Genomic DNA, 22610 nt, shown 5'->3' on the forward strand with positions numbered 1-22610 from the left:
TACCTTTTTAAGGTGTGTACGGTGTGTGGGGTGTAGAGTTCAATTCCTACAGGCCCTGGATAGGCCCTGGATTAGGCCCTGGTACAACTGTGCATATGTGCATATTGAACTGCAAGGGTATCCCCATATCTTTTCTCTACGGCATAGTACCTAGTACCTACTAGGGTAAGGTAGTTATTCTCTATTTCTTTTTTTTATTTCGAATTCCCTTTTCAGGCCATCGTGTCACCTAATCAGTCGTTTTCATTGGGAAGCTCGCTTCTTTGTGGCTTCATTTCCCTTTAATCTTTTTTTTCCATGTCAACTGCAGTGGTTGTCTTACCTTGACTTTGATGATTTTTTATTTTTATTTTATTCGAAGCAAAGCAACACACACACACAAACCCCAACCCGAACGAATGGATTCGCCGAGTTTTAGTTTAGTGTTTCCTTGAACCCGTCGGACCAATTTAGATCCCAAGTCACTCTGTCACGTTCAAGTTCAACAGTTAAACGGTCGCCAGTGGCTTTCAAGCGAAATGTGAAACGAACTTGCATTGGCTCTTAATCATCTAGGTTACATGGATTCGAGTCTCAATTCAAGTCTTACCAACATAACAATACGATTATATACAACTGGATAGCATTCATTCAAGACATTAGAACACGTGGACGGGTTTATGTTTTTTTTTCTTATCAAGAAGCAATTCGCAACCACTTAAACCTAATATGGCCTCGTAACCCCCCGAGGGTCCATCGTGAGGAATGTCAATTGCCTCTATGGAAACTACCTGCATGATACGTATGCCTTGATCTTTACTGCATAGAATAGGAACAACTACGATTGGCTCTTACATACACCCAATACAATGCACAATAATACAATTCAATACATACAATGTGAGTAAGCACTGCACTGAGCCCCAGTGGGCACGGCGGGTAATGAACCAAGGGATCGGCGCTCATGACGTCGGGTAGTTCAAGCGGGAACAGTCGAACAGTCGAACAGTCTCAAAATCAAACGTCTGGACTCTGAATAAAGCAATCCAATCCAATCCATGATAGGTAGGTACATCACATACCATGTCGACAATCTTCGTCCAACGTCCTTTACGCATAAGTAATGGGTGGACAGAATTAGCCGTCATACTATACCTACACCACACTACAGATCGGTCCAACGGGCGGGCCGGCGGGCTGCGTGGTTGTTGCTACCTACCTACCTCCTGCTGTCGTCGATCTAGATATGGGGCCCCTCTCCATGCAGCGCTTCCGAGAAGTCGTCTGATGGCTGCTTGCCTAGTGGGACCGTAAGATCCGGCCCGGACCAAGATGAAACGATGCGTGCACCGCATCCCGGGATTGTTTCATGCGACGCTTTGTAACTATTTGGTGTCAAAACGAAGAGAGCTGGTCAGCATCGCGCAGCGTTAAAGGTAGGTCATCTACTAATTAATTGTTGTGTGCCTATTTTTAAATCGCTAATCACGTTATTTCAAAGTCATTCTGTCATTTCATCACGTCTCGCATGTTCAGTGCGTACCTAGTTAATGTAATGTAGGTATTATATTGATAGGTTAGGTAGGCAGGTAATAATAGGTACCTAAATATCTGTCAGATCCCTGACAGATGGTTGATCACGATTTTTCTATTTACCAACGAGGAATAGCTTAGGAAGGTAATTAAGAGACCACAATACAGTTTTTCGTCTCATCTCCAGAACCAAAAAACCCGTGTGACTGCGAACATGGTGTAATGTAGGCACTAGATTAGATATATCAGTAATAAGTGAAGGTGGTGTAAGGTCTCACGACTCCTGTCTCGCTTGCTTAGTCGAACGTTGGGAGGGACTGCATACGTCAACGGTGCATTTCTGTTGCACCATCCACTCACTCGCTCGCTCGCTGTATTATACACACACACACACACACACACACACACACACACATACAGACATGGAGACATACACAAGCACACACACATATACACATACACGCATACACAACCTACCTGCCTAACCTCCCCTGCCTAATCTAGATAACTATGTATCAATGCAAGCAGTGTAATGCTTCCAATTGCAAATGACGACCACAGCACCACCGTACAGTACGAAGTTCTCTCCTTAAAAGGGCCAGTCAGTCAGTCAACCTCCAACCCAACCAAACCAAAACCAAAACCAAAACCAAAAAAAAAACTCAATCACCGCCCATTAACAAAACCAATTAACATAACATAAAATAAACAAAATAGTAAAATAGAAAGAGAACCTATCGGAAGCTTCGAGAGCAAAGGTACCCACCGCGGTAAGCCGATAGGTAACTACTGTATGTGTAGGTAAACGACACCGCCAGATCGCGCAGGGACCCGGTAGTTATAGTAGGTAGTTAAGTTTTTTGTCAGTCTGGCGCTTCTGCTTGTCTTGCCTCCCCTCCCTTTTTGGTTTTACTGTGACTATGCAAATGTGTATAGGTAGGCATGTATGATATGTGTAGTTATACCTATGATATATGTTATACATAGTTATATGTAGGCCAACATAAAGGTATATTATGAAAGCAGCAGGAGTACATATCAAGGAAGGCAAATTGGCCCTGACCAAGATCATTCGATGGCCATGGCCGCAACAAAGCTGCTCCCAGGCAAGAATCGGCACACACACACACTTCCATACTATGGTTCACATATATAAAGTTGTTCCTGAAATTTCCTGAAATTTCTTAATTGCATTAAGCTATCCAGTAGATCCAGATCTGCAAGATATCATATTTTATCTTTTTTTCCCTACATACCTAACCTACCCAAGGTATGTGTGTGCCTAGTTTGCTTAGCCCTGCCTTATTATTGCTGGGCTCGAGCATCCCCGAAAGAGTTTCCCTACTTTCTTTCCTGGGAAACTCTATTTGCGGGATTTCGATTTCGTTGGCTTGCGCCTACGTATGCCTACCGCCCTAGTATGCATGTATGTATGCCGAGCGAGGGGGAGAGGAAAAGGGAAAGAGAAAGAGAGGACACGCATCGCGTCAGACCTCTTCTTCCTTTTCCCGAGCCCCAGGCGTCGTCAGCCCTCTTTCTCCCTGGGTGGCGGCATGAGCCGGACCCTCCTCCATCGCAGTAGTGTTCTGCGGGTGATCGCGCGCGGTATCGTCACCGGCCAGATCTCCATCGTGCTTCTCCTGCATCCTCATCCTCCTCCTTGCCGTCCTTTTTCTTCTCTTGGCGTCTATATTGCGTCGCCATTTCCTGCCCCACCGGATGGACGCGTACGTGCAGACTGCGCCCGAGAAGACGAACAGCGCGCTGACGGTCGAGAACCAGCCTACGCCGATGCCGTCGATAGCCGGGAGAACCACGGCCATACCGGCGCAGGCGAGCAAGTAGCGTATTGCGTAGTTCCCCGCAATCACCTCTGCCCCATGGCCCGGCATCACGTCTAGGCAGTACGTGTTGAGCGACGGGAAGGCAAATAGTTGCGCTATGCCTTGCAGGAACAGAGCCACGACTGTCAGCGGGATGCCGCCAACGTTCTTCTCCACGCACCAGCCGTATATCAGGACACAGGTGGGGATGACGATACCCGTGAAGGGTAGGGCGGAATACAGTCGGTCTTCGGGTATGCGAATCCCGCGCTTCTTGATGTATTTCTTAACAATGTGGTCGGCGTACCGTCCCCCGACGAATGTGCCAAGGAGATATCCACATCCGGGAGCGAGGTAGAACAGGCCACCCTGCAGCGGCGTCGTGAGGTGAAATCTAGGATTCAACACGTAGCGGATGGGCGTAAGCAGTGAGTACATGTTCCATACCAAGGACGCGCTCGCCAGGCCCGTGAGAAGCAAGTTTGGATACTCCCACAATTGTATTACGCGCCAAGGGTTGATCATGCCGAGTAGAACATTCACCTTTGCCGTGCCACTGTAGCCCACCAAATCGTCGATTTTCTTGTGGTAAATAGTCTCGGGCAGCAGAAAGTATGACCCAACTAACGCAACTCCTGCTAGCCCCGTCTGTAGCCAGAAGATCGCCCGCCACGATGCGTAAGTCACAATGACACCACCACACACCGGCCCAATGGCCGGGCCAATGAGTGTGCCTCCCATGAACACGCCGGTGGCTGTCCCCCTTTCCGTTGGGCGGTATATGTCACTATGCTTTTGATTAGTGTTTCCCATTGCGTATGGGGTCATATAGATAATATATGTATATTTTTTAAAGGTATAGCTGACCCAATGACAGAGGCACCGACCAAGATGAATGACGTGCCTTCGAATGCAGTGAGGAGACGGAATGCCCAGAAAGCCCCTAGGTTTGGGGACAGTGCAGTGCCTATGCTACAGGCAAGGAACCCCACAGCTGTTATAAGGGTAATCTACCGTTCAAGGCGTTAGCTATCACTAGGTACGACTTTATTGGCTGTTTTGTTATTTCAATATGCTAATAGTGAGAAACATTAAGTGGCTAGTAAAAGAAACGAAGAGATGCTTACCGGCCTCCTACCATACACCTGACTCAAAGGGCCCCAAAATATAGGCGAGATTCCCATGAAAAGCATGTATAGGGCGTTGACGAGGTTGATGATGGACCCGGTAGTATCGAATTCAGCTGCGACCTCTGGTGTTGCGGCTAGTACGGTAGTGCTAGAAATCGGTGCTAAGAGTGAGCAGAACGACAGCAAGCAAACAATGATTAGTTTCCGGTGTGGTGGTAGCCGGTCGTATACTTCGTCGGGGACTTCAACGACGGAGCTTATCGTTTCAACCGGCATATCCGGCCCCATCGAGTGATGTGTAGAACACCGATCAAGGGCAGCGTCGTCGGCATTGCGTCGAGTCGCCGAGCGGGCGGAGTCGGTGGTATCGCCCGAGTGGGTTGAAGAGCTGCTCGGAGAGTTGGCGCCGGTGCCCTGACCTTGGCCATTGTTTGGCGTGCGCTTCTTTTCGGTTGACTCGAACATTAGAAGGAGCTTGAAGTTTCAATGTTTACAAAGAGGATATGGACAAAGAAATGTAGGTCATTGTAGGCTAGGTCTCTGATATTTAAGTAGAGCCACACGCTGCACCACCAGTTACAGGCAAATACAAAGAGACTGACACGAATAACTGAGAACAAACCTATCCGCGTCACAGATTGTCTTGTTAAGAGGCTCGATAGGGTTTTCTAGCTATGGATGCTAGTTGGGTAGATAAGAGAATAAATGAATGACTTCATCCAAGACCAGCCATGGGGGAATCACTTCCTATTTACGCGGAAAACGAAGCAGTATGTTTTGCATGTAACCATGTCATATTGGTGCGGGTTGTTGGATTTCGACTGAACCTGTTGACATTGGTCTTTCTCTTTCATGACTTCCATTACCTCCAAAGGCCGAGCATCGGTGGGAATGTATACCGAAACATGTCTGGTTCAAGCATAGCGGCACCAGGCTAAGTGGCTGTTCTGGTGGATATCAACCGGCTCCAAATACCGATATTCGAGCCCCATTGGTGCAGATCCAGGCATTTTCTCCACGCCCCATCAATCTTTGAAAAGGAAGCTTTTGCCAAGGTTTCGTGGGCATGGTAAGGGGACGTCCGTAAGGCTTAAGATAGGAAAGTACGTATATGTGTATATGTGTATATGTATAGACCGGAAGCAAATTCATATTTTCATCGGAACAAGTCTATGACTTCTGTGGCGGTGAGTGCCCAATCTGAAGGAAAATGTATAATGGGCCCGGCTAGAATGGCATCGTGGACTGCTTTTAGGGGGGCGAGAACCAATAATGCCAGCCTGGCGGTTGTGTGATAAAGTTGAGAAATCTCGATAATATCCCTGCTGACAATATCAAATTTGTTGATTTGCTAGTTATTTGCTAGTTAATTTGTTCATGTAACCGGTGTTTATTTCCGTTCTGGCGTCAACTTATCCGACGCGGGATCGGCACTGAATTACATGGGCGTGTGTTAGTAGCCTCCGTTGCCGCAGCGAAAGTCGCCCCGAATAGAGTCATTCATGTGACTGAGACATGCCGTATCCGAGGATTAAAGAGGTGCTGTTTATTGGTGGATTAGGTCATGTTGGTTGGCCTTATTCTTGGTTTTATTCTTGGTCTTAGGCTTGGTGTTAAGTTTTGGCGAACATTGAAAGGCTAGAACTACAAATGTGACGATTTTATCATATCATTGATGTGTACTCATGACTAGATATCTAGAAAAACATGAGTTGATTTCTTGAAAGCCATGATATTCCTGAAGGCTTGAAGGCTTGGAAACGGAATAACCTCCGGTAGACTTACACAGGAAAATTTACATTGCTGCCAAGTGTGTACAAGCCGAAGCAATAAGCAATTAGCAATGGATGCCAATGTATGCCAATGGATGCCAATTCAAGTTGCCGTTTGAAATGTGGGTTTCTTCAGTCAGTGAAGTCAATAGTTACCTATCAATTCCAGAGATGGATGGGTTGCTTGGTTTGAGGTTCAAGTTAACTCAAGGCTTGGAACTGAGTGCGGCACAACGCCACTGGGAATAGACTTTGCCGTGTGGAGAGAGTTGTGGTTGTGGCTTCTTAAAGATTCAACATTGAAACTTAATTGAGTCTTCAATGTTCTGATATCCCGCTTCGAGTTACCTCAGTCTTCAGATGCTCCAATGTTCTACAAGTGGGGCTCAATGATATCGCTTGGCAATGCTTGCCCAGTGCCAGGTGCAGCCTGCCAGGTGTGATGCTTGTGTGGCTTGACCTAGATTCAGCCACCTTTTTAACCGAGGCCACATGACTACCCCAGCGGCTGGCATGGTAAAATACAAAAATACCCCCACCATGTACAATCAACCGTGGTTTACCCTTATTCTCGCACACATCTCAATTTAGAGCAAAAAACCGATTTGACTAACGGTCCACGAAATATTTCGCATCATTCAACTAACCGACATCACCGACAACCACCGACACTTTCTCTAGAAAATAAACCAGAGAACCGCTGTCAAAATGGTAAGTTCAATTCAATGTTCATTTTATTATCAATGTACCGGAATTCGTCTTTGGTCTGGATCGATCGATGTTATTCGTTGGGAGGAACATAGGACACGATTGATGACGAGAACCCGACGCGAAACGAAGCAGAGCGACAACAAGCTTGTTATTTTCATCGCTCAAGAATATACCCAGCCTTGTCTCGAAATACGATATACTTACGTGCCCCGAATATCGATGTCGAGATGACACAATCTGGATCGAGAATAATCACATATCTGCTTTACAATTCAACGTCATGGATGGTGGACTAACGGGAAATTTCATCTAGGTCAACATTCCCAAGACCCGCAAGACCTACTGCAAAGGCAAGGAGTGCCGCAAGCACACTCAACACAAGGTCACCCAATACAAGGCTGGCAAGGTATGCTCCATCTTCAGACGAACCCTACGCGCCGACCCCCTCCCAACCCAGTAGTGGCGCTCTCAGTATCCGACCATTGGCTAACGTACATCTAGGCCTCTCTATTCGCGCAAGGAAAGAGACGTTACGACCGAAAGCAGTCCGGTTACGGTGGTCAAACAAAGCCCGTGTTCCACAAGAAGGCTAAGACGACGAAGAAGGTTGTGCTGCGATTGGAATGCGTCGCTTGCAAAACCAAGCTACAATTGGCGCTGAAGCGATGCAAGCACTTCGAGCTTGGGTATGTTCCATACTACTACTGCTCACTTTGGCAACATTTAACTGACCCTTTTATAGTGGTGACAAGAAGACGAAGGGCGCGGCCTTGGTGTTCTAGACGCATTTCCTACTCAAACATATTCCACGTTCTTCATTCATGGCAATTGGGGTGGTTCATTATGGCCCGGGCATTTCACTGGCGACGGGAGTCTTTGATCCTCGGTATGAGAGCAGCATATAGGTCAGAATAGAACCGAATCTGCTCTGCTAGACTTCATTATTGCTCCATGTGACGACTGCAAGGGAATGGGAAAAAGCAAAAGAAGGAATGGAACAATTCAGTCCTCTTGCGTCATAGGACTCGATCCTTTTTTCGTGGCTCTCTAGTTACATTATCCGACTCGGATATGAATAATGAAACTCAGTACTAAACGACGAATAGCTAGCCGACTAAATACCTTGCTGTGTATAACCTGTCCGTCCTTGGGTGGACTGTAGTCTATCCCTCTTGGTAATTATAGATAATAATCCTTAAGTCCTTCAGAACTCTAGTGTGGGTACCGGATCTGTATCGAGAGAGCTGCATTTCTGCTGTAAATGCAATGGTGATTGGCTATTTATATCTATGGGTCTGTCTAAGACTTATGCTCTCATCTAGATATCTACCCAGGCAGGTGTTCAAATCCACCCAACCGCTTTCAAAGATCAAAATATACGGGAAAGGGTTCCGTTTTTAGAAACTCAGACCACCTAACCTCCAGCAGCACCTAGTATCCCTCGCCCATCTGGACAGTCCGACCACCACCATACCAAAGCGTGCCGACCCGCACGTCCAACCCCTTCTCCTGACCGACCATCCACTCGCCCACCCAGGCGGACGCGGGATTATCCCACACCTCCGTCTCCAGCCACGCGTTGATCTCGTCAATGCCATCGACCCACCGCTGCCTCTGCGCGGGCGTCCCGTGGTCCGCGTTCGTCAGGTACCTGCCAAGCGTGATGTGCGCGCTCGGCACCACGTACCGCGAGCTGACCGTCACGCCCGCCTCCTTGACTTGGTCCCACACGTCCCGCCGCAGGTGGTGGTACGTGTACCCATCATCGCCATCGACGTCGGCGGCGGTGTTTTCGGGCGCAACGACATCCGAGGAGGATGTGGGCGAGAGGCGGGGCTCCCCCGCGGCGGGCAGGAACGACAGCGCGAAGGCGGACAGGTCGTACGAGATCAGGGGCTTCACGAGCCGCGACCGGTGGAGGTACGTGTAGCTGGCGATATGCGGGATCGCGGGCGAGAGAGATTGTTTGAGAGACTCGATCTCGGGCGCGGTGCGCGAGAAGGCGAGCTCGAGGGTTGTGATGTGCATTCGGTGCAGGGGCATGAGCCAGATGTCTGGGTTGGTTAGTGTGGTTAGTGTGTGGGGGATGTGAGATGTGGGTTTGAGTTGGTATGATGAAGAGGCTGAGGTATGTCTCGTTTTTTTTAAAAAGAAAATGTGCTCGGTAAGTAGGTAGCTAGGAAGGGCTCTTTCTTGACTCACTTGCTGAGAGGGCTTTCAGTCGCTTCTGGATCTCGTCGGCGAGCTCCAATACGTGGATTGGAGGCCGACCCCAGAAGGTCATGCAGTTCCTTGGGTCTTTCTGTTGGGTGGTAGGTACGTGTTAGTATTTCTGAGCCCACACAGACGCCTTGGTAACATGTGGTAGAATGCTCATAGGCTCTGGGTGGCCGTAAATTATGCGAAGAGGAAGTGTTTTGGGACATACTGCAGAGACAGACGGTTAGCAGCGCTTATTAAAGCAAGTTGGGGTGTCATAGCCAACTCAAGGGATAATCTATACCGAGGTAGGTAGGTAGGTAGCTATGTTCTCATATGTACTAACCGAAGCCAGGCTCTATCTTTGGATTCTCCAGCCGGAGCAAGTACGGATCGATAATCAATTCCGCATAATCAGAGGCCAGGAATTTGTCCTTCTGTTGCGCATTGCGCTTAACGCGGTGAGCAGAATATATGGACTGTATTTTCGTCTGGCATTCTGGTTAGCTTTTGAGCACAGAGAAATAAGAGGTACCTTGGGCAGGTAGTCAGGAGTAACTCAACTGGGTCATCATCGCAAACTTCTATCAGCGCATTGTATGGATTCTCCCCGGGTTTCAGTACAACCCCAGACAGGTCTTCCAGCTTATTCTTGAGGTCTGTTGACTCGAGGGCTGGAGCCATTCTGAAAACAACTGTCACTTATGTAAATGACTAAAACTAATGAATGCAATATATCCTTGGGACATTAGGATAGAGCTATGGGTAGGTATTATATATATCGTGAGCAAGGACACGAGGAGCTCTAGAGCGGAGTAGAATAATGGTGCGGCTGAGTGAGGTTGCTATGTGCTAATCTCGAAATGGGGTTATAGCCGATAGCCAGCCAGCCGCATGGGGTTTTACAATACATAAGGTAGGTAGGTACCTGTCTCTGCCTGGAATTCCCGGAATTGCGGGAGTAGATTGTTGCTTTATAGCATGTCTTAGTGAAGTTAGTGCACACTAGGCACTGTAGTGGTAGCCTAAAAGGGCATTGGATGCCTTAATTGGATACCTAATAGGCAGGCACGGAGCAGGCTAGTGACCGTAGTGGCTTTAGTTGCTGTAGTGCTCAAGTGTTGCTGTAGCCTGTTATGGTGCTTACTAACCAGACACGTGCTCGGGGAGCCTATCTTGACCTCATCTGTCAATCTCCTTAGCTTCAATATTCTTCTCTTTGCAAGTCATTACCTAGTATCATGTTCATCACATTCTCCGTTAACAATACAATATGAGCCAAATTCACTTCGATATGCTGGAATCACCTAAACAACGGTCTGGAGGGTTTGATAATACCCTCAACGCGAATAGTCTTGTAATCGCCCTTTGTATCCAGTCACGGTCACGTTCTCAGCCACGTTCTCGACGTGTCAAAAGTCAGCCAGCATGCTCTCTCTCTCTCCCTATTTGCAGCTATGTAAGAAGTCATAGAATTCATTCCAGGTAGGTTTTCTATGGCCTGGGTGTACCTTAGAAGCGTCCATGCGTACTCGCCTTAACTTCATCTTCATAACGGCTAGCTTTGTAGTTGGCCCTGTCTTCCACTCTCATCTATCACGTAGACTTAACGCATTAGGTGATCACGCATACAAGCATACAAGACGTATACAAGACGTATTCGTGCTTTATTGTCGATCATTCGCCTATTATTAGGTATTTGTAGTATTATCACGAGTTCTTGCTGGTCCAGGTATGCGCAGTCTATCTCAGCTTAACATTGGTCTCTACTTAGGTAGTATGGTTCAGACTGCTAATACCAATTCTTTGATGCCCATGAGGGTTAGATTCAAACTTCTAGTGTAATGCCTTGAGCGTCTTGATATACCTACGTGATGATGTAGGGAGATGCGAGGTGCCATAACAGCTTGCTGTTCGACTAGCTACTTAATTAGGTATGTTTCTTTATGGAAGTTGAAGTATCTTTGATTTACTTATATTCTCAAATCCTAGAACATTCTTGCGAGCATATCCTATGTTACCCGCAGCCTGTTATTTGAGTTACGACCTGAATGTCTAAACCTTTCTATCACCTCTAGCAATCATTGACTGCCCCCTGCCTTCACATTGTTGTTTTCGAAGACCCCAAATGATGACAGTGAATGACTGTTATTATATGATATTCTTAGCTATTTTCTCTCTTTGAGCCCTTTGAGCAATATATTATTCGTCTCGGCCCATCACCCTCTTGCTCCTCGCCCCTGAGTTTCACTCGTTCAAGTTGGCCTCTCATATCTTCCTAACATGGTAGTCTCCTCCCCTCCTGATGGCTTATTGTTGACTTTCGAGCTATTCCTTGTCTCGTATGCTCCGTTACGTTTGCTCCCATCGACCCCTCGTCGTTTTCGACCTTCGTGGCCTGTGGCTTTACCCCGTGCAAGTGGCCTTGGGGTCTCCGCAATACTTTGGCAGCTGTAGACCTATGACCTGTTGCTAAGTGCCTACCCTAAGTCTGATCTTTGATTATAGCACTGTTTATTTATTTAAATTATTTTCCTGCTGCATAAACACATATGATTTTCACTCGCCACTCTCCACCTTCAATTTCTCACCTTATTTTCATGAAGCATCAACCCAGATCTTCAACAAGACACTGACCTCAGAATCCCTCTATAATTCATTATTCTCTGCGTATCATAGGCACTTGCCTATCAATTCACTGTCTTTTCGTCTACCTCAATTACATTTCATCGGAACCGTTGTGCTCGACGCTCTATTCCACTGCTTCCCGCATATCATCAGCCCGACACAAATATTTTCTCTCCCCTTGTGACCTTTCACCTACTACTATCTATCAATCTTTCGTTGTCGGTATCTCATTGGGAAGCTTCAGCTTATCAACATGGCCCCCAAGAGACAGCGCAAGAAGGCTGGCTCTCCGGGAGCCGCCTCTGGTCCTGCTGGTGGTCGCTGGAAGCGCCAACGCTTGGAGCATGGCCAGATACATACCGAGGAAGTTTTCGGAGCACCTGACAAGGGCGATGATCTAGAAATGCCTGAAACTGAAGAAGAGCCTTTGACATTTGACAAAGGAGAAGGTGCCGATGCTAAATTACAATCTGCTTCGACTGAGTCTGCCCCGACTGAACAGGCTAAAGAGACTGAACGTAATGGCCTAGACTTAACATTACGCCCCATCGAGAATATCTACTCGGCAATCAAGGACATGGCCAATTCTTCGAAGGACCTCGCTGACGGCGAACCAATTCATATTCGAGTCGCGACTATGTGCTCTGGAACAGAAGCACCAGTTTTCGCAATCGAAATGCTTCAGGAGTTCTGGGAGCGACAAGACCCTGGAAAAAAGTTCCTTGAATTCTCACACGTGTTCAGTGTTGAAATATCCGGATTCAAACAGGCATATATCACCCGCAACACGGACAACAACACAATCTTGTTCAATGATGTCCGGGATTTCATCAATCCTAAGGATGGTCAAGCGTGAGTTTGACATCATATTTCTTACTTGCTTGTGTATATAGCTAACATAATGCCTAGGCCTACCGCGTTAGGTGCAATGAAAACCATACCCAAAAATATCGACCTGCTCATTGCAGGCTGTGCTTGTGTCGACTTTTCGCCGCTAAATACCCAGAAGCGAAAAGATTACTCGAATCACCGTACAGATGATCAAGATCTTCTAAAGAAGGTCGTAGAAAAAGGAGGCTATGATGCTTCGATCCACTACACATATGTGCTTAACTGGTTAGAGACAGTTCTTGCCGACATGAGCAGCATGGGAGTTTCAGGACAGACATTCTTTTCACTGTTGAGTTACGTAAAGCAGAATCGTCCTAAGATTGTGTTACTTGAGAATGTTCAAGGTGCTCCATGGAAGACGAATGAGAATCTGTGGTTCCCATTCCTAGGATATTCTGCCGGATATCTCAAGCTGGACACTAAAGATTATTATATTCCTCATACTAGGAGTCGTGTCTACTTCATTGCCCTCGACAATGAAGTGTTTGGGGCTGATGGCGCAAAGTCCATCATTAGGGAATGGGGTGGGATTACTTCGACGGAACTTTCAAGAAGGGCATCAGCTCCAGTCAACTCCTGGTTGCTCCCCCCCGCTCATCCATTGACAGAACGAGCGCGCCAAGATGATTCCGAGAGAGCACTGAGTTCCATCCCAGATTCTAATTGGGAAAGAAGTAATGCCCGTCATACACGGACTCGCAAGAGAGAAGGCCTTGACGGAAGCCGCCCAATAACACAGTGGGATTCAACCAATAGTCAGCCCTACGATCGCATAGATCGACTTACTCTGCTAGTGCAGTCTAAGAGAGCCAAGGATTGCATAGACATCATCTATTTACATGGACGCCACAGTGGCATTACGATCGGAGCGCAGAGGTTCACATTTGATGTGAACTTCAAGAACCGGATTTATGATATCAGTCAAAATATCGACCGTATCAATTTCAGGCTGCCGTTTGGAATAACCGGGTGTCTTACACCTGGTGGTATCCATTGGATAACAGACCAGAGCCGATTACTGTCTGGTTTCGAGACGCTTCTGTTGCAAGGATTGCCTGTCAGCCAAATCAATTTTGCAACAGAGACTCAAGAGGAACTGAGAGACCTCGCGGGGAACGCCATGAGTACAACTGTGGTCGGTGCTACTTTTGTCGGCATTCTGTCCTCAATCCGAAAATTCCATTCTTTGCGTGAAATCTTCCAATCCACTAAGGAGAAGGCCGATGATAGACCTATTGAGCCAGTCTCAACATCTGCTTTGCAAGAACTTGACGCGTTCAAAACCACATGCAGCGAGCCATTTGACGTGCCATCGATGGTCAAAAGATGCCGTCGGTACTGTTTCTGCAACGGATCTGCAAAGTACAGCACTGACGATTTCTTGAAGTGCAAAGTTTGTTCCACCATCCGCTGCAAGTGGTGCGCTGGCAACCCGTGCCATAGCTTCGAGCCAACCACGCGACCCTCAACATTCTTGCTGCTGTCGGAAGTTGGACAGATGCTAATGCGCTACTTTCCTGGCACTGTCGCAATCCATGGCATGGTACTACCGGGAATCTTGGAGCAACTGCCGCTCCGAGAAGATCATGCGTTGAGCAAAACCATTGTTGACGTCCCTGCCGTGATGAATAGGCTTCTGCACACAGTATTCTATTACAAAAGTGTCCATGTGACGGAAGTGCTCACTATCTGTTACGCTGCGACAGAAGGCTTCGAGCTTCGAGCAAAGCTGTCAGAAGAAGGAGTTACCTGGCTCTTGTATGTCGATGCGTGGAGCAATTCCGGGACGGAATGCATCGAGACCTTTGGTGTAAACCCCATTTGCTTGGCCCAACCTGTAGCGAAGACTATAGTGCTCCACGACTCTCTGGGCGTACCTCCGCTCCCGCAATCTTGGAGGGTCTGGTCCTTCAAATCGACGCCGTTGGTGGTAACTGCGACACCATCAGCCAATGGAATGGATATCAACGTTTCTGGAAATGAAAACATTCCCTGTTCTTTGATCTCCGGGATGTACTATGCTAGACCTCAGTGCGATGCTCCAGAGAGCTCTCTACATGTTCTTGACAAGGGAGGCGCATTTTTCTTCAAAGATGTGACGAGAACCGGCACCCCTGATCAAGATGGTTGGGCTATCGCGAATGAGTGCCGCCTTATGGAACCTCATGAGTACCGAGAGGTTTATGTCAAGTTTGATCCTCGTATGGATCCCAGAAAACTGGTTGAGAAGAGTACCATCCAGACGAAGCTAGATGGACATTGGGTATCTGTCCCGATATTCGAGAACATTATAACACCGAACATCACGTACTCGAATATCGAGAAACTGGAGCATCTTTCATTCCCTATCGAAAAGTGCCTGACAGTTAGTGAGAACGAATGGAATATTCTTGCGGAAGGATCTGTCGCGAAGCATAAAGATTGTGATCTTTACAGCGTCATGAAAAAATATGATTTCCTCGCCGATCAAAGGGGTGATTGGGTCATCGTTGATAAAAAGGACCTCGGCCATGTCTTTGAATTCATTTCGCACTTCAATGCCAAGTTTTCCTCCATAGGAAACTTGGGGATTGAATTCAACATAGCCGATATTGACACTTGGGCGAAGCATCTTGCCGCTTGGCGGGCTGAGCCTGACCGTCGAGACTGCCCCTTTGGCCAGCTACCCAGAATTAGATGGATCAAACTCAATAACGTGTTTGTAGCGCACCACCACTCTCATGCGATTGCAGCATTCGAGACCCATGAGAAGGAGATGCCCCCAATCTTCCAAGTGAGAGTAAGAATGAACCGGGAAAATCAAGACCCTGACACGAAACAGATGTATGTTGTTGATGTGCAATACTTGGTTAACCCCTTGAGTCTCGGTCAGAAGGCGGCTGCGTATTTGCCTCCGAGTCACGACCAAAACGCGACGTTGACTGCGTGTGTTAAGGCTGAGCTCAACCCGGTAGTGTCGGAAAATATTCAGATTGCATCTGAAGGTAATCATTACTTTAATCCCTTCCGACAGTCATTGAAGATGGTAGAAACTGGACCCCGTTTCGAATCTATAGACCATAATCTACTGGGTGGATTCAAGGCAACGTTGAGTCCTTCGCAAACACGATCTCTTGGCTGGATGCTCTTCCGCGAGCGGGAAAATCAGGAATTCACCGAACGAGAGACGGAGGAATACCTTGTGCCCGAGCTTGAACTTCGACTTTTAGGCTGTGCAGAGCGCAAAATTTGCAGCCGTGGCGGTGTGCTAGCCGATGATGTGGGCTATGGAAAGACCGTTGTTACTCTTGCAATGATACACTACCAAAGACATCATGACCAAGAGAGATCAGTGCAAGTACGAGAGGCCAAGGTACCCGGTGCCATACATCTAAAGGCGACCCTGGTAGTGGTGCCGTCTCACTTGGTCGACCAGTGGGCGGAACAAGCCATCTTATTTCTTCCCATCGCAAAGAATGAGATAGTCAAGATAAAGAGACTATCTGACCTTGAAGATGGAATTGACTGGAAACTCCTACAGCAACTGCAGAACGCTAAGCTCATAATCGTCAACAATGCAATCTATTCGAAAACTGAATATCATAATCGTCTTGCGGCATTCGCGGGATCGCTCGATCCGCCGTTCAAGGGAAACAACTTGAAGGACATATGGAAAGATGTGCAGACGCGCGTTTTTGAGGATTGGTATACAGACGCAGCAGCCGCTGCTAGGCGTCATATGAACCAACTCTTTGCCATGATCGAGGAAGACAAGAGTCTCGACCCAGAGCAGCTTGATGCTCTCCATCAGACGATAAAGGTGCATCGCGAACAACAATGCAAGATCCAGCAAGAATACTTAGTCAACTTCCAAGATCGAGGAGAAGTCAGAGCGGCTGCACCAAAGAAGGATCGCAACCCCAATGCCGAGCCCAAGAATGATTCACCGAAGGCTGTAAAAGAATACCCTTACGCGACTCAGGGATTCAAATCGCGAGAACGGTTGACTATACCTTTCAGTCACTTATTGGAAGCCTTTACATTCGCTCGCGTGGTGTACGATGAATTCTCATACGACAACTTCCCAGCGATGCTTTTTGTCAATTCTTCACAGGCCTATTCCAAGTGGGTTTTGTCCGCGACTCCGCCGACGAGTAACCTGGCTGCTGTATGTGGCATCGCAAAGCTCCTCAATGTGCATATTGCACGACATGCCCACCGCCGTCTGGGAATGCCTCGGATCACAGAAGGCCCGGAACTAAAGAACAAGAGCAATGCTGAGACATTGCATAGCCGTGCCTTCATTTCAGACCAGGTCATTCGCGAAAGGCATCAAAAGGCAGAAGATTTCCTACAAGTCTTTGCCAAGGCTAACCCTATAGACCAAGAGCTTGCCGGCCGCATCGAGGTTCAGGAGAAAGTAGTAGTATGTGAGCTGAATCAGTATGAATTCAGTGTTCACTTGGATCTCCAGCAAGACCTGCGAGCTTGTGGCATGGATGCAAGTATGCTGCCACGAGAGTCTCGTGCTTTGCTTCTGCCGCTACTCGGCCACGAGGGGTGGAATGGGAAAGGAGCACGTATTGGTGCCGAAGGACTTCTTGCTCGTTCGTCTCGGGGAAACGGACACCAAGATGAGCAGCCCCTCGAATCTCTTGTAAAAGAGCGAGAAATGCTACTTAAAAACGCCCTTCAGTTCTTTAAAGTTACTGCGGAAAAGGCTACCTGGCTATCTGTGCGTCTCAAGAGCAGAAGGGAGCCGATATACCAAAATGCCAAGGAGTGTGTTCATGACATATTCAACCTTCTCAATCATATTTACCAGGAAAATATTTCCAGGTGTGGCGGACGGCATACTTTGGATCTCATGTCAAAGGCCATTTTTGGTGGCAAGAAAGATGAGGACCTTACCTCTAACTTCAACTTTTCGACTGAAAAAGACTTTTTCAGGACTTTGAATGAATTCAGATCAACTTCCTGGAGTGATTACTATAAGTTGACGTCGGAAGATCTTCCACACATAGATGAACAAGAAGCCACTGAGCTTATACGGGATCTAGAACGTGCTTCCGGTCCTATCAGCGCGGCGCTGCGACGAGATACTTCAATCGAAACGTTGAAGGAACTGGTAAAGAACAAGGAGGAAGGGTCAGCCGAGGACAAAAAGGCCGACGAGGATGCGCCAAAGCCGAACAAGACTTTTGAGGATGATGCAAAGTCCAGCAAAGCCAAGAATACAAGGCCCACGCTACAAAGCAAATGCGAAAGCGTTGGTATAAAATGTAATTCGACTACGGGTGTTGCCCAGCTCTCAGACCTTTGGGAACGCCATAAAGCTGGAACCCTTGAAGACTGGGAGTACATTGGGTACGGAAACTGCCAGGTCCTGAGCCAGTGCAGTTTTCCCGTCCTGAAGACGGCCAGGAAGATTCGAGGAGGCACTTATACGCTCACTAGAAGTGACGTCAGTGACACGTCTCTCGAGCTAATGAAAGCATTCGAGCAGGTAATCTACGCCGTGAGGCAGGAAAGGATCGCCCAGAGAATTCTTGCGATCAATAAGAACCAGGAAAAGGGAACCCAGTGGAAATGTGATAGCTGTGGTACGCTTCACGCTGCGGAAGATCTGTACTTTGTCTGCCGCTGTGGCCACCTGATTTGTGACCGTCATCTCCAATCGACCTACTGCGGCATCGAAGGACACGATGGCAAGATAGATTGCCCATCGGAACTAAAGAGCGGAGTCATCCCCGTGGCAAAGTTTCGCAGCCGCCACAGAAGTCTGAATCCTGGAACTGATGATTCGGTTGCCCCTCACAGACTTATCAGCTCCAAGTCGCAAATGATCGCCAATACTATCAAGACGATTCCTGAGGACGAGCACGCGATCCTATTTGTCCAGTCTCGCAAGCATATCGAAGAGCTCAAGTTTGCTCTGAGGGAGAACGCTATTGGGTTTACCGACTCGCCGGTGGAAGAAACGGACTTCGCAACTTTGAAAGGCTTGGGTTCCATGAAACAAGCTCGGCTTGAGACTGAATGCGAGAAGCGAGGTCTTTCTACCGCCGGCCGTGAGCGTGAATTGAAGCAGAGGCTTAACGAGTGGGCGAAAAACATCCCTCCAACCGTCAGCAAAAAGACCTACCAGCCGAAAGTCCGAATCCTAAAACTCAACGACCCCACATCGGCGGGAACGAACTTGCAGTATGCGAACCATGTCATGTTCGCCGCGCCCCTATTGGTCGACATGCAGGAAGACTACGACGCGTTCATGAAGCAGGCGCGAGGCCGCTGCGTCCGATTCGGCCAGAAGAAATCGGTCCAGGTGTACCACTTCGTCACGGCGAACACCATCGAAGTCGACATCCTCGAGCTCCGCCGAAAGAGCCACGTCCTGGTGCGCCCCGGGCACGCCATCGGTCGACTTGTGCCTGCCCCGCTGCAGCCGGACTTGCTCATGATGAGAGCAGGAGTCGCCGCCATGGACGACGAGCATGCTTACAATTCTGGCGCTGCTTCCACGACTAACGCCGCCGGAAATGTTGACAGTGATGGAGACGTACGCATGACTGACGCTCCTGAAGGTAAAGGCAAAGGAGTTGAAGGCACAGCTGAGGAACGGGTCAACTCTATCCTCCACCGCCAGGAGGTCTGGAAGGCTACCAATGAACATAATTGGTTGACTTCGGTCGGAATCGAGTACTGATTCTATCTACGGATGGATAAGGAGACTGGTAAGTTCTACTTCTCTTCCTTTCCTTCTGACCTCGAGTGATTTTTGAGCATTCTTCGTGATACTAACTAGTCATTTAGGAAAGAAAAATTGCTACGGAGTAATAGTTGAGGAGTCGCGTTGCGCCACAGGCTGCTGCGTGTAATGAGGATACGGGGAAATCGCCTAGGTAAAGGGAGGGAAATATGAACAATGGAGGCCAAAAACAAAAAAAAGGGGGGGATGAGATGGGGGACATGCATTCATGTTGTCTTGCGTATTGCAGACAGACCCATTTAATTAATGATATACCCCCTTTCGGTATTTTCATATGGGTGGTTGTTAGGGTAGGCTCCTTTGTTAGTCCTGGTTTGGGATGTAATTACCACTAGGTTAGGTAGTTGCAGTTTCGATGGAGACACGCCCCTTTTTAGTAAAAAGATTGATTTACATATCTTAATTGATCCCCAATACGTCACGTAACTCTAGCTTGCCCAGCTGCTATATATAAAAGGGGCGTTGGAGCATAGAACTCAGCTGGCTCTAACGGGTCTTAACCTAGAATGGATGGTGATGCTCGGTAAAATAAGTGTAATTATGTACCTAATAACTTACAACGTTGCTAGTTGTTTTGATGACCATTGCTCCGAGAGAAAACAACGTCAAAACATCATCTTGCATATACGCCGCAAGAATAAGTTATTAAGCTACCGTCTCTTCTATTACCAATATTTTACCTCCAACATAGGTATCTAGCATAGGTACCTATTAAGCATCTAACAGTAAACCAATCTTAAGCATCCCCCTATCTCTATTTCCAGATTCCCACATCACCCTTCAACTACAGCCTCGACTCCCCAACCCTCCGCGGCACCTCCACCAATACCCCCGCCCCCTTCCCTCCTTCCCCCACATCCAAAGCCACCTCCTGGCAATCCTCCAGCGGCACATCATTCGCAAACTGCACGACCACGAACTCGATCACCGAACCATGCTCCCCGAGCGCCGCCATCGGCGCGTGCCACGTCCCGGCGCCGTAGGTCACGGCCTGCGCGCCCGTGGCTACGAAGGCGCAGAGGTTCTGGAGGTCCGGGAGGCCTGGGCCGGCGCCTTTTCCCGTTGCAGGAACAGGAACAGGGACAGGGGGGTTGGGTGGGGAGGGAAGGGTAGGCGCTACGATGACGAGATAGCGCGCCGAGGGGGAGGAGCCGAGGGGGACAAAGGTCTGCGTGGTGAAAGGGTGGCGCTCGAGGACCGCGACGGGGAAGAAGAGGCCTCCTCCGCTTTTACTTGCGCTGGAACGATTGCTTGCTGCTGATGATGATGATGACTCTGGGGGTGACACTAGCAGCTGCCGCGCCGCGCACACAAACATGGTGGTGCGCGGGGTGCTCGGCTGCCCGGACGGCGCGTCGGCGTACAGGTCCTGCAGCGGGGGCGCGAGCGCGCGGTACTGGATCGCGGTCCCCTGGTTGGCGACTACGGCGCCGGCGCCGGGGGGTAGCAGGTCAGCAGTACCATTGCCGGCGCTGTTACTGTTTTGGCATGAGGGGGGACGGGTGTCCGGGGCGGGATTGGCGAGGACGGCGCCGAAGGGGGCGAAGGCGGATGGGGTTAGGGGGGTGGCTTGGAGGGTGGGAGTGGGAGTTGGTAAGGGGAGGGTTTGGATGAGGACCATTTTTTATTTTATTTTATTTTAGTTTAGTTTAGTTCATTGCCTTGCTGGTTTAAGGTTATTATTTATCAGGGTGATTATGGCCGGCAATGGTTGTTGTGTACCTAGTATTTTGGTTTTTGCTTGTTTGTTCTCTCTGCTGTTATGTACTACTAGTAGTATTGATAGGGTGGCCTGGGTGGGTATGATAGGAGAACATTGCATGCACGGTTAAAAGCGATTGAGGTGGGCCTAGATCCGCATAGATGCATCTGACTGCCTGGTTTAAGTGGGGATTCATTGATCGAAGTACCTTAACCTAGTAACCTAGTTATGTACTACTAGTAGTAGTTGCCGTCAATAAATCCTGAATGCTTTTATTTTTTTCCCCTTCTCTGCTTATTATTTTTCTTCATAGGTGATTTGAAACTGCCGTGCCAATCGCTTGTCTTCTTGCTATTTTTGTGAGATAGGAGATCTTTGCTCTTACTTCTTGTTGGTTGACACTGATCGACCACACAATCGGGAGTTCTAGTCTATCATTATGGCGAATGATTCAGCCTCCTCCTGTTGTGGGTTATTTCACCCAAGGCCGAGGCTAAGACCGACTCCGAGATCAACGGAGGACCACGGTCTACAGGGAGTTGAATTCTCCCCCAGATCGTCCATTGGAAGTTCAACCGCCTCAGCCCCGGCTCAAACGACATCTTCGTCCGCACCACTAGCCGCCCCCGCGACAAACATCGACAATCCGGAGATAGCTGGATACTACTCTCCACCAGCCCCGGTGGTACTCCCTGCCCCCCTTGCATCACAAGAAATAAGGGGCTATTATGCCCCTGAGCCAGCCGTTAGACCGCAGCCGACCTCTCATCCTCCTAAGATGTCATATTCATGAATTGGGTGCCATTCTCTTATGACACAAACACCTAAAACCCATAATCTCCGCCCTTTGAGTCTATGATACCACCGAGTTATGTTATTCAGCGCTACGATATTATCTTTTCAGATATATAGTGAGATTAGATTGTGATGAATTTATGGCACAGAACCGAAACCAGCGAAAGGGGCTAAATCGATTATTTTCTGCGTTTTCTCGTTGGACTTGGATGACTGCAGTCTGGTCACATGTGGCCAACTACATGCCAATATCATCGATCTATCGGTTGTTTGACTTGTAGACATTTACACGATACTCTATACGACCTTTAGTGCTTTTGCTTAAGAACCAAGCACCGATATGAGGACTTGAGGTGGACAATTACCTATATGCTTATACAGCAAATCGATTTATTTCGCGTTCTCACAATATTATCTTCCTGCCGAGCCCTGTGTGTGTAATGCTTCCTAGTCAAGGTTGAAGGCACTTGAACAGTGCATACCCTTTTCGCTAAAATCTAGCTTGCAATTCAAGGCCAGGAGGGTTGCCATTTATACTATGTATTCATTGTTTCTTTTGTATTACCTAGGTATACCATGTCCATGAGCAATCAAGTTTGCTGATACTTATGTATGACAGACGGAGAAACTACCTAGGTAACATTGCAAACTTCCAAGGTTGATATTCACTCAAAAGGTCTCCATGTTCAAGAGTATCTT

At 48.1% G+C, this 22610-nt stretch overlaps 6 protein-coding genes across 6 annotated transcripts; 3 read left to right on the plus strand and 3 right to left on the minus strand.

Annotated features, from left to right (window-relative positions):
- Positions 1-2823: 2823 nt before the first annotated feature.
- Positions 2824-5063, minus strand: GGS25DRAFT_391347 (MFS general substrate transporter). Its single transcript, XM_049258352.1, has 3 exons — positions 4463-5063; positions 4203-4345; positions 2824-4122 (listed from the first exon to the last, which is right to left on the minus strand). Exons 1-3 carry the CDS (start codon positions 4928-4930, stop codon positions 3000-3002), a joined length of 1734 nt encoding a protein of 577 aa, XP_049115129.1. The 5' UTR covers positions 4931-5063; the 3' UTR covers positions 2824-2999.
- Positions 5064-6308: 1245 nt separating this feature from the next.
- GGS25DRAFT_524133 (zinc-binding ribosomal protein) lies at positions 6309-7730 on the plus strand (the record flags this gene model as incomplete). Its single annotated transcript, XM_049264544.1, has 4 exons — positions 6309-6320; positions 7262-7354; positions 7450-7634; positions 7691-7730. The coding sequence occupies 4 exons, from the start codon at positions 6309-6311 to the stop codon at positions 7728-7730; spliced, it is 330 nt and encodes a 109-aa protein (XP_049115130.1).
- A 437-nt stretch (positions 7731-8167) lies between these two features.
- GGS25DRAFT_391442 (RNA ligase/cyclic nucleotide phosphodiesterase) lies at positions 8168-10096 on the minus strand. Its single transcript, XM_049258353.1, has 4 exons — positions 9712-10096; positions 9494-9638; positions 9151-9246; positions 8168-9002 (listed from the first exon to the last, which is right to left on the minus strand). Exons 1-4 carry the CDS (start codon positions 9829-9831, stop codon positions 8380-8382), a joined length of 984 nt encoding a protein of 327 aa, XP_049115131.1. The 5' UTR covers positions 9832-10096; the 3' UTR covers positions 8168-8379.
- Positions 10097-11816: 1720 nt separating this feature from the next.
- On the plus strand, positions 11817-19835 carry GGS25DRAFT_391463 (uncharacterized protein). The gene is made up of 3 exons (XM_049258354.1): positions 11817-12627; positions 12685-19379; positions 19459-19835. The coding sequence occupies exons 1-2, from the start codon at positions 12029-12031 to the stop codon at positions 19349-19351; spliced, it is 7266 nt and encodes a 2421-aa protein (XP_049115132.1). The 5' UTR covers positions 11817-12028; the 3' UTR covers positions 19352-19379; positions 19459-19835.
- Positions 19836-19933: 98 nt separating this feature from the next.
- On the minus strand, positions 19934-21302 carry GGS25DRAFT_501388 (ureidoglycolate hydrolase). The gene has a single exon (XM_049261923.1). It carries the CDS (start codon positions 21033-21035, stop codon positions 20199-20201), a length of 837 nt encoding a protein of 278 aa, XP_049115133.1. The 5' UTR covers positions 21036-21302; the 3' UTR covers positions 19934-20198.
- A 47-nt stretch (positions 21303-21349) lies between these two features.
- On the plus strand, positions 21350-22320 carry GGS25DRAFT_391592 (uncharacterized protein). The gene has a single exon (XM_049258355.1). It carries the CDS (start codon positions 21556-21558, stop codon positions 21907-21909), a length of 354 nt encoding a protein of 117 aa, XP_049115134.1. The 5' UTR covers positions 21350-21555; the 3' UTR covers positions 21910-22320.
- Positions 22321-22610: the final 290 nt, after the last annotated feature.

Source organism: Hypoxylon fragiforme (genome assembly GCF_022984875.1).
Source record: "Hypoxylon fragiforme strain CBS 206.31 chromosome Unknown GGS25scaffold_7, whole genome shotgun sequence".
Lineage (NCBI taxonomy): Eukaryota > Fungi > Ascomycota > Sordariomycetes > Xylariales > Hypoxylaceae > Hypoxylon > Hypoxylon fragiforme.

What these genes read in the sequence shown, in the direction of transcription:
- GGS25DRAFT_501388 (XM_049261923.1), bottom strand. Translation starts at nt 21,035, where the DNA reads ATGGTCCTCATCCAAACCCTCCCCTTACCAACTCCCACTCCCACCCTC.
- GGS25DRAFT_391592 (XM_049258355.1), top strand. Translation starts at nt 21,556, where the DNA reads ATGGCGAATGATTCAGCCTCCTCCTGTTGTGGGTTATTTCACCCAAGG.
- GGS25DRAFT_391463 (XM_049258354.1), top strand. Translation starts at nt 12,029, where the DNA reads ATGGCCCCCAAGAGACAGCGCAAGAAGGCTGGCTCTCCGGGAGCCGCC. An exon ending in AATCCTAAGGATGGTCAAGC is followed by an intron (nt 12,628 to 12,684) that starts GTGAGTTTGACA and finishes CATAATGCCTAG; the next exon opens with GCCTACCGCGTTAGGTGCAA.
- GGS25DRAFT_391347 (XM_049258352.1), bottom strand. Translation starts at nt 4,930, where the DNA reads ATGTTCGAGTCAACCGAAAAGAAGCGCACGCCAAACAATGGCCAAGGT. An exon ending in AGGTGTATGGTAGGAGGCCG is followed by an intron (nt 4,346 to 4,462) that starts GTAAGCATCTCT and finishes CTTGAACGGTAG; the next exon opens with ATTACCCTTATAACAGCTGT. An exon ending in GTCGGTGCCTCTGTCATTGG is followed by an intron (nt 4,123 to 4,202) that starts GTCAGCTATACC and finishes TCAAAAGCATAG; the next exon opens with TGACATATACCGCCCAACGG.
- GGS25DRAFT_391442 (XM_049258353.1), bottom strand. Translation starts at nt 9,831, where the DNA reads ATGGCTCCAGCCCTCGAGTCAACAGACCTCAAGAATAAGCTGGAAGAC. An exon ending in AAGTTTGCGATGATGACCCA is followed by an intron (nt 9,639 to 9,711) that starts GTTGAGTTACTC and finishes CCAGAATGCCAG; the next exon opens with ACGAAAATACAGTCCATATA. An exon ending in AAAGATAGAGCCTGGCTTCG is followed by an intron (nt 9,247 to 9,493) that starts GTTAGTACATAT and finishes CCCAACAGAAAG; the next exon opens with ACCCAAGGAACTGCATGACC.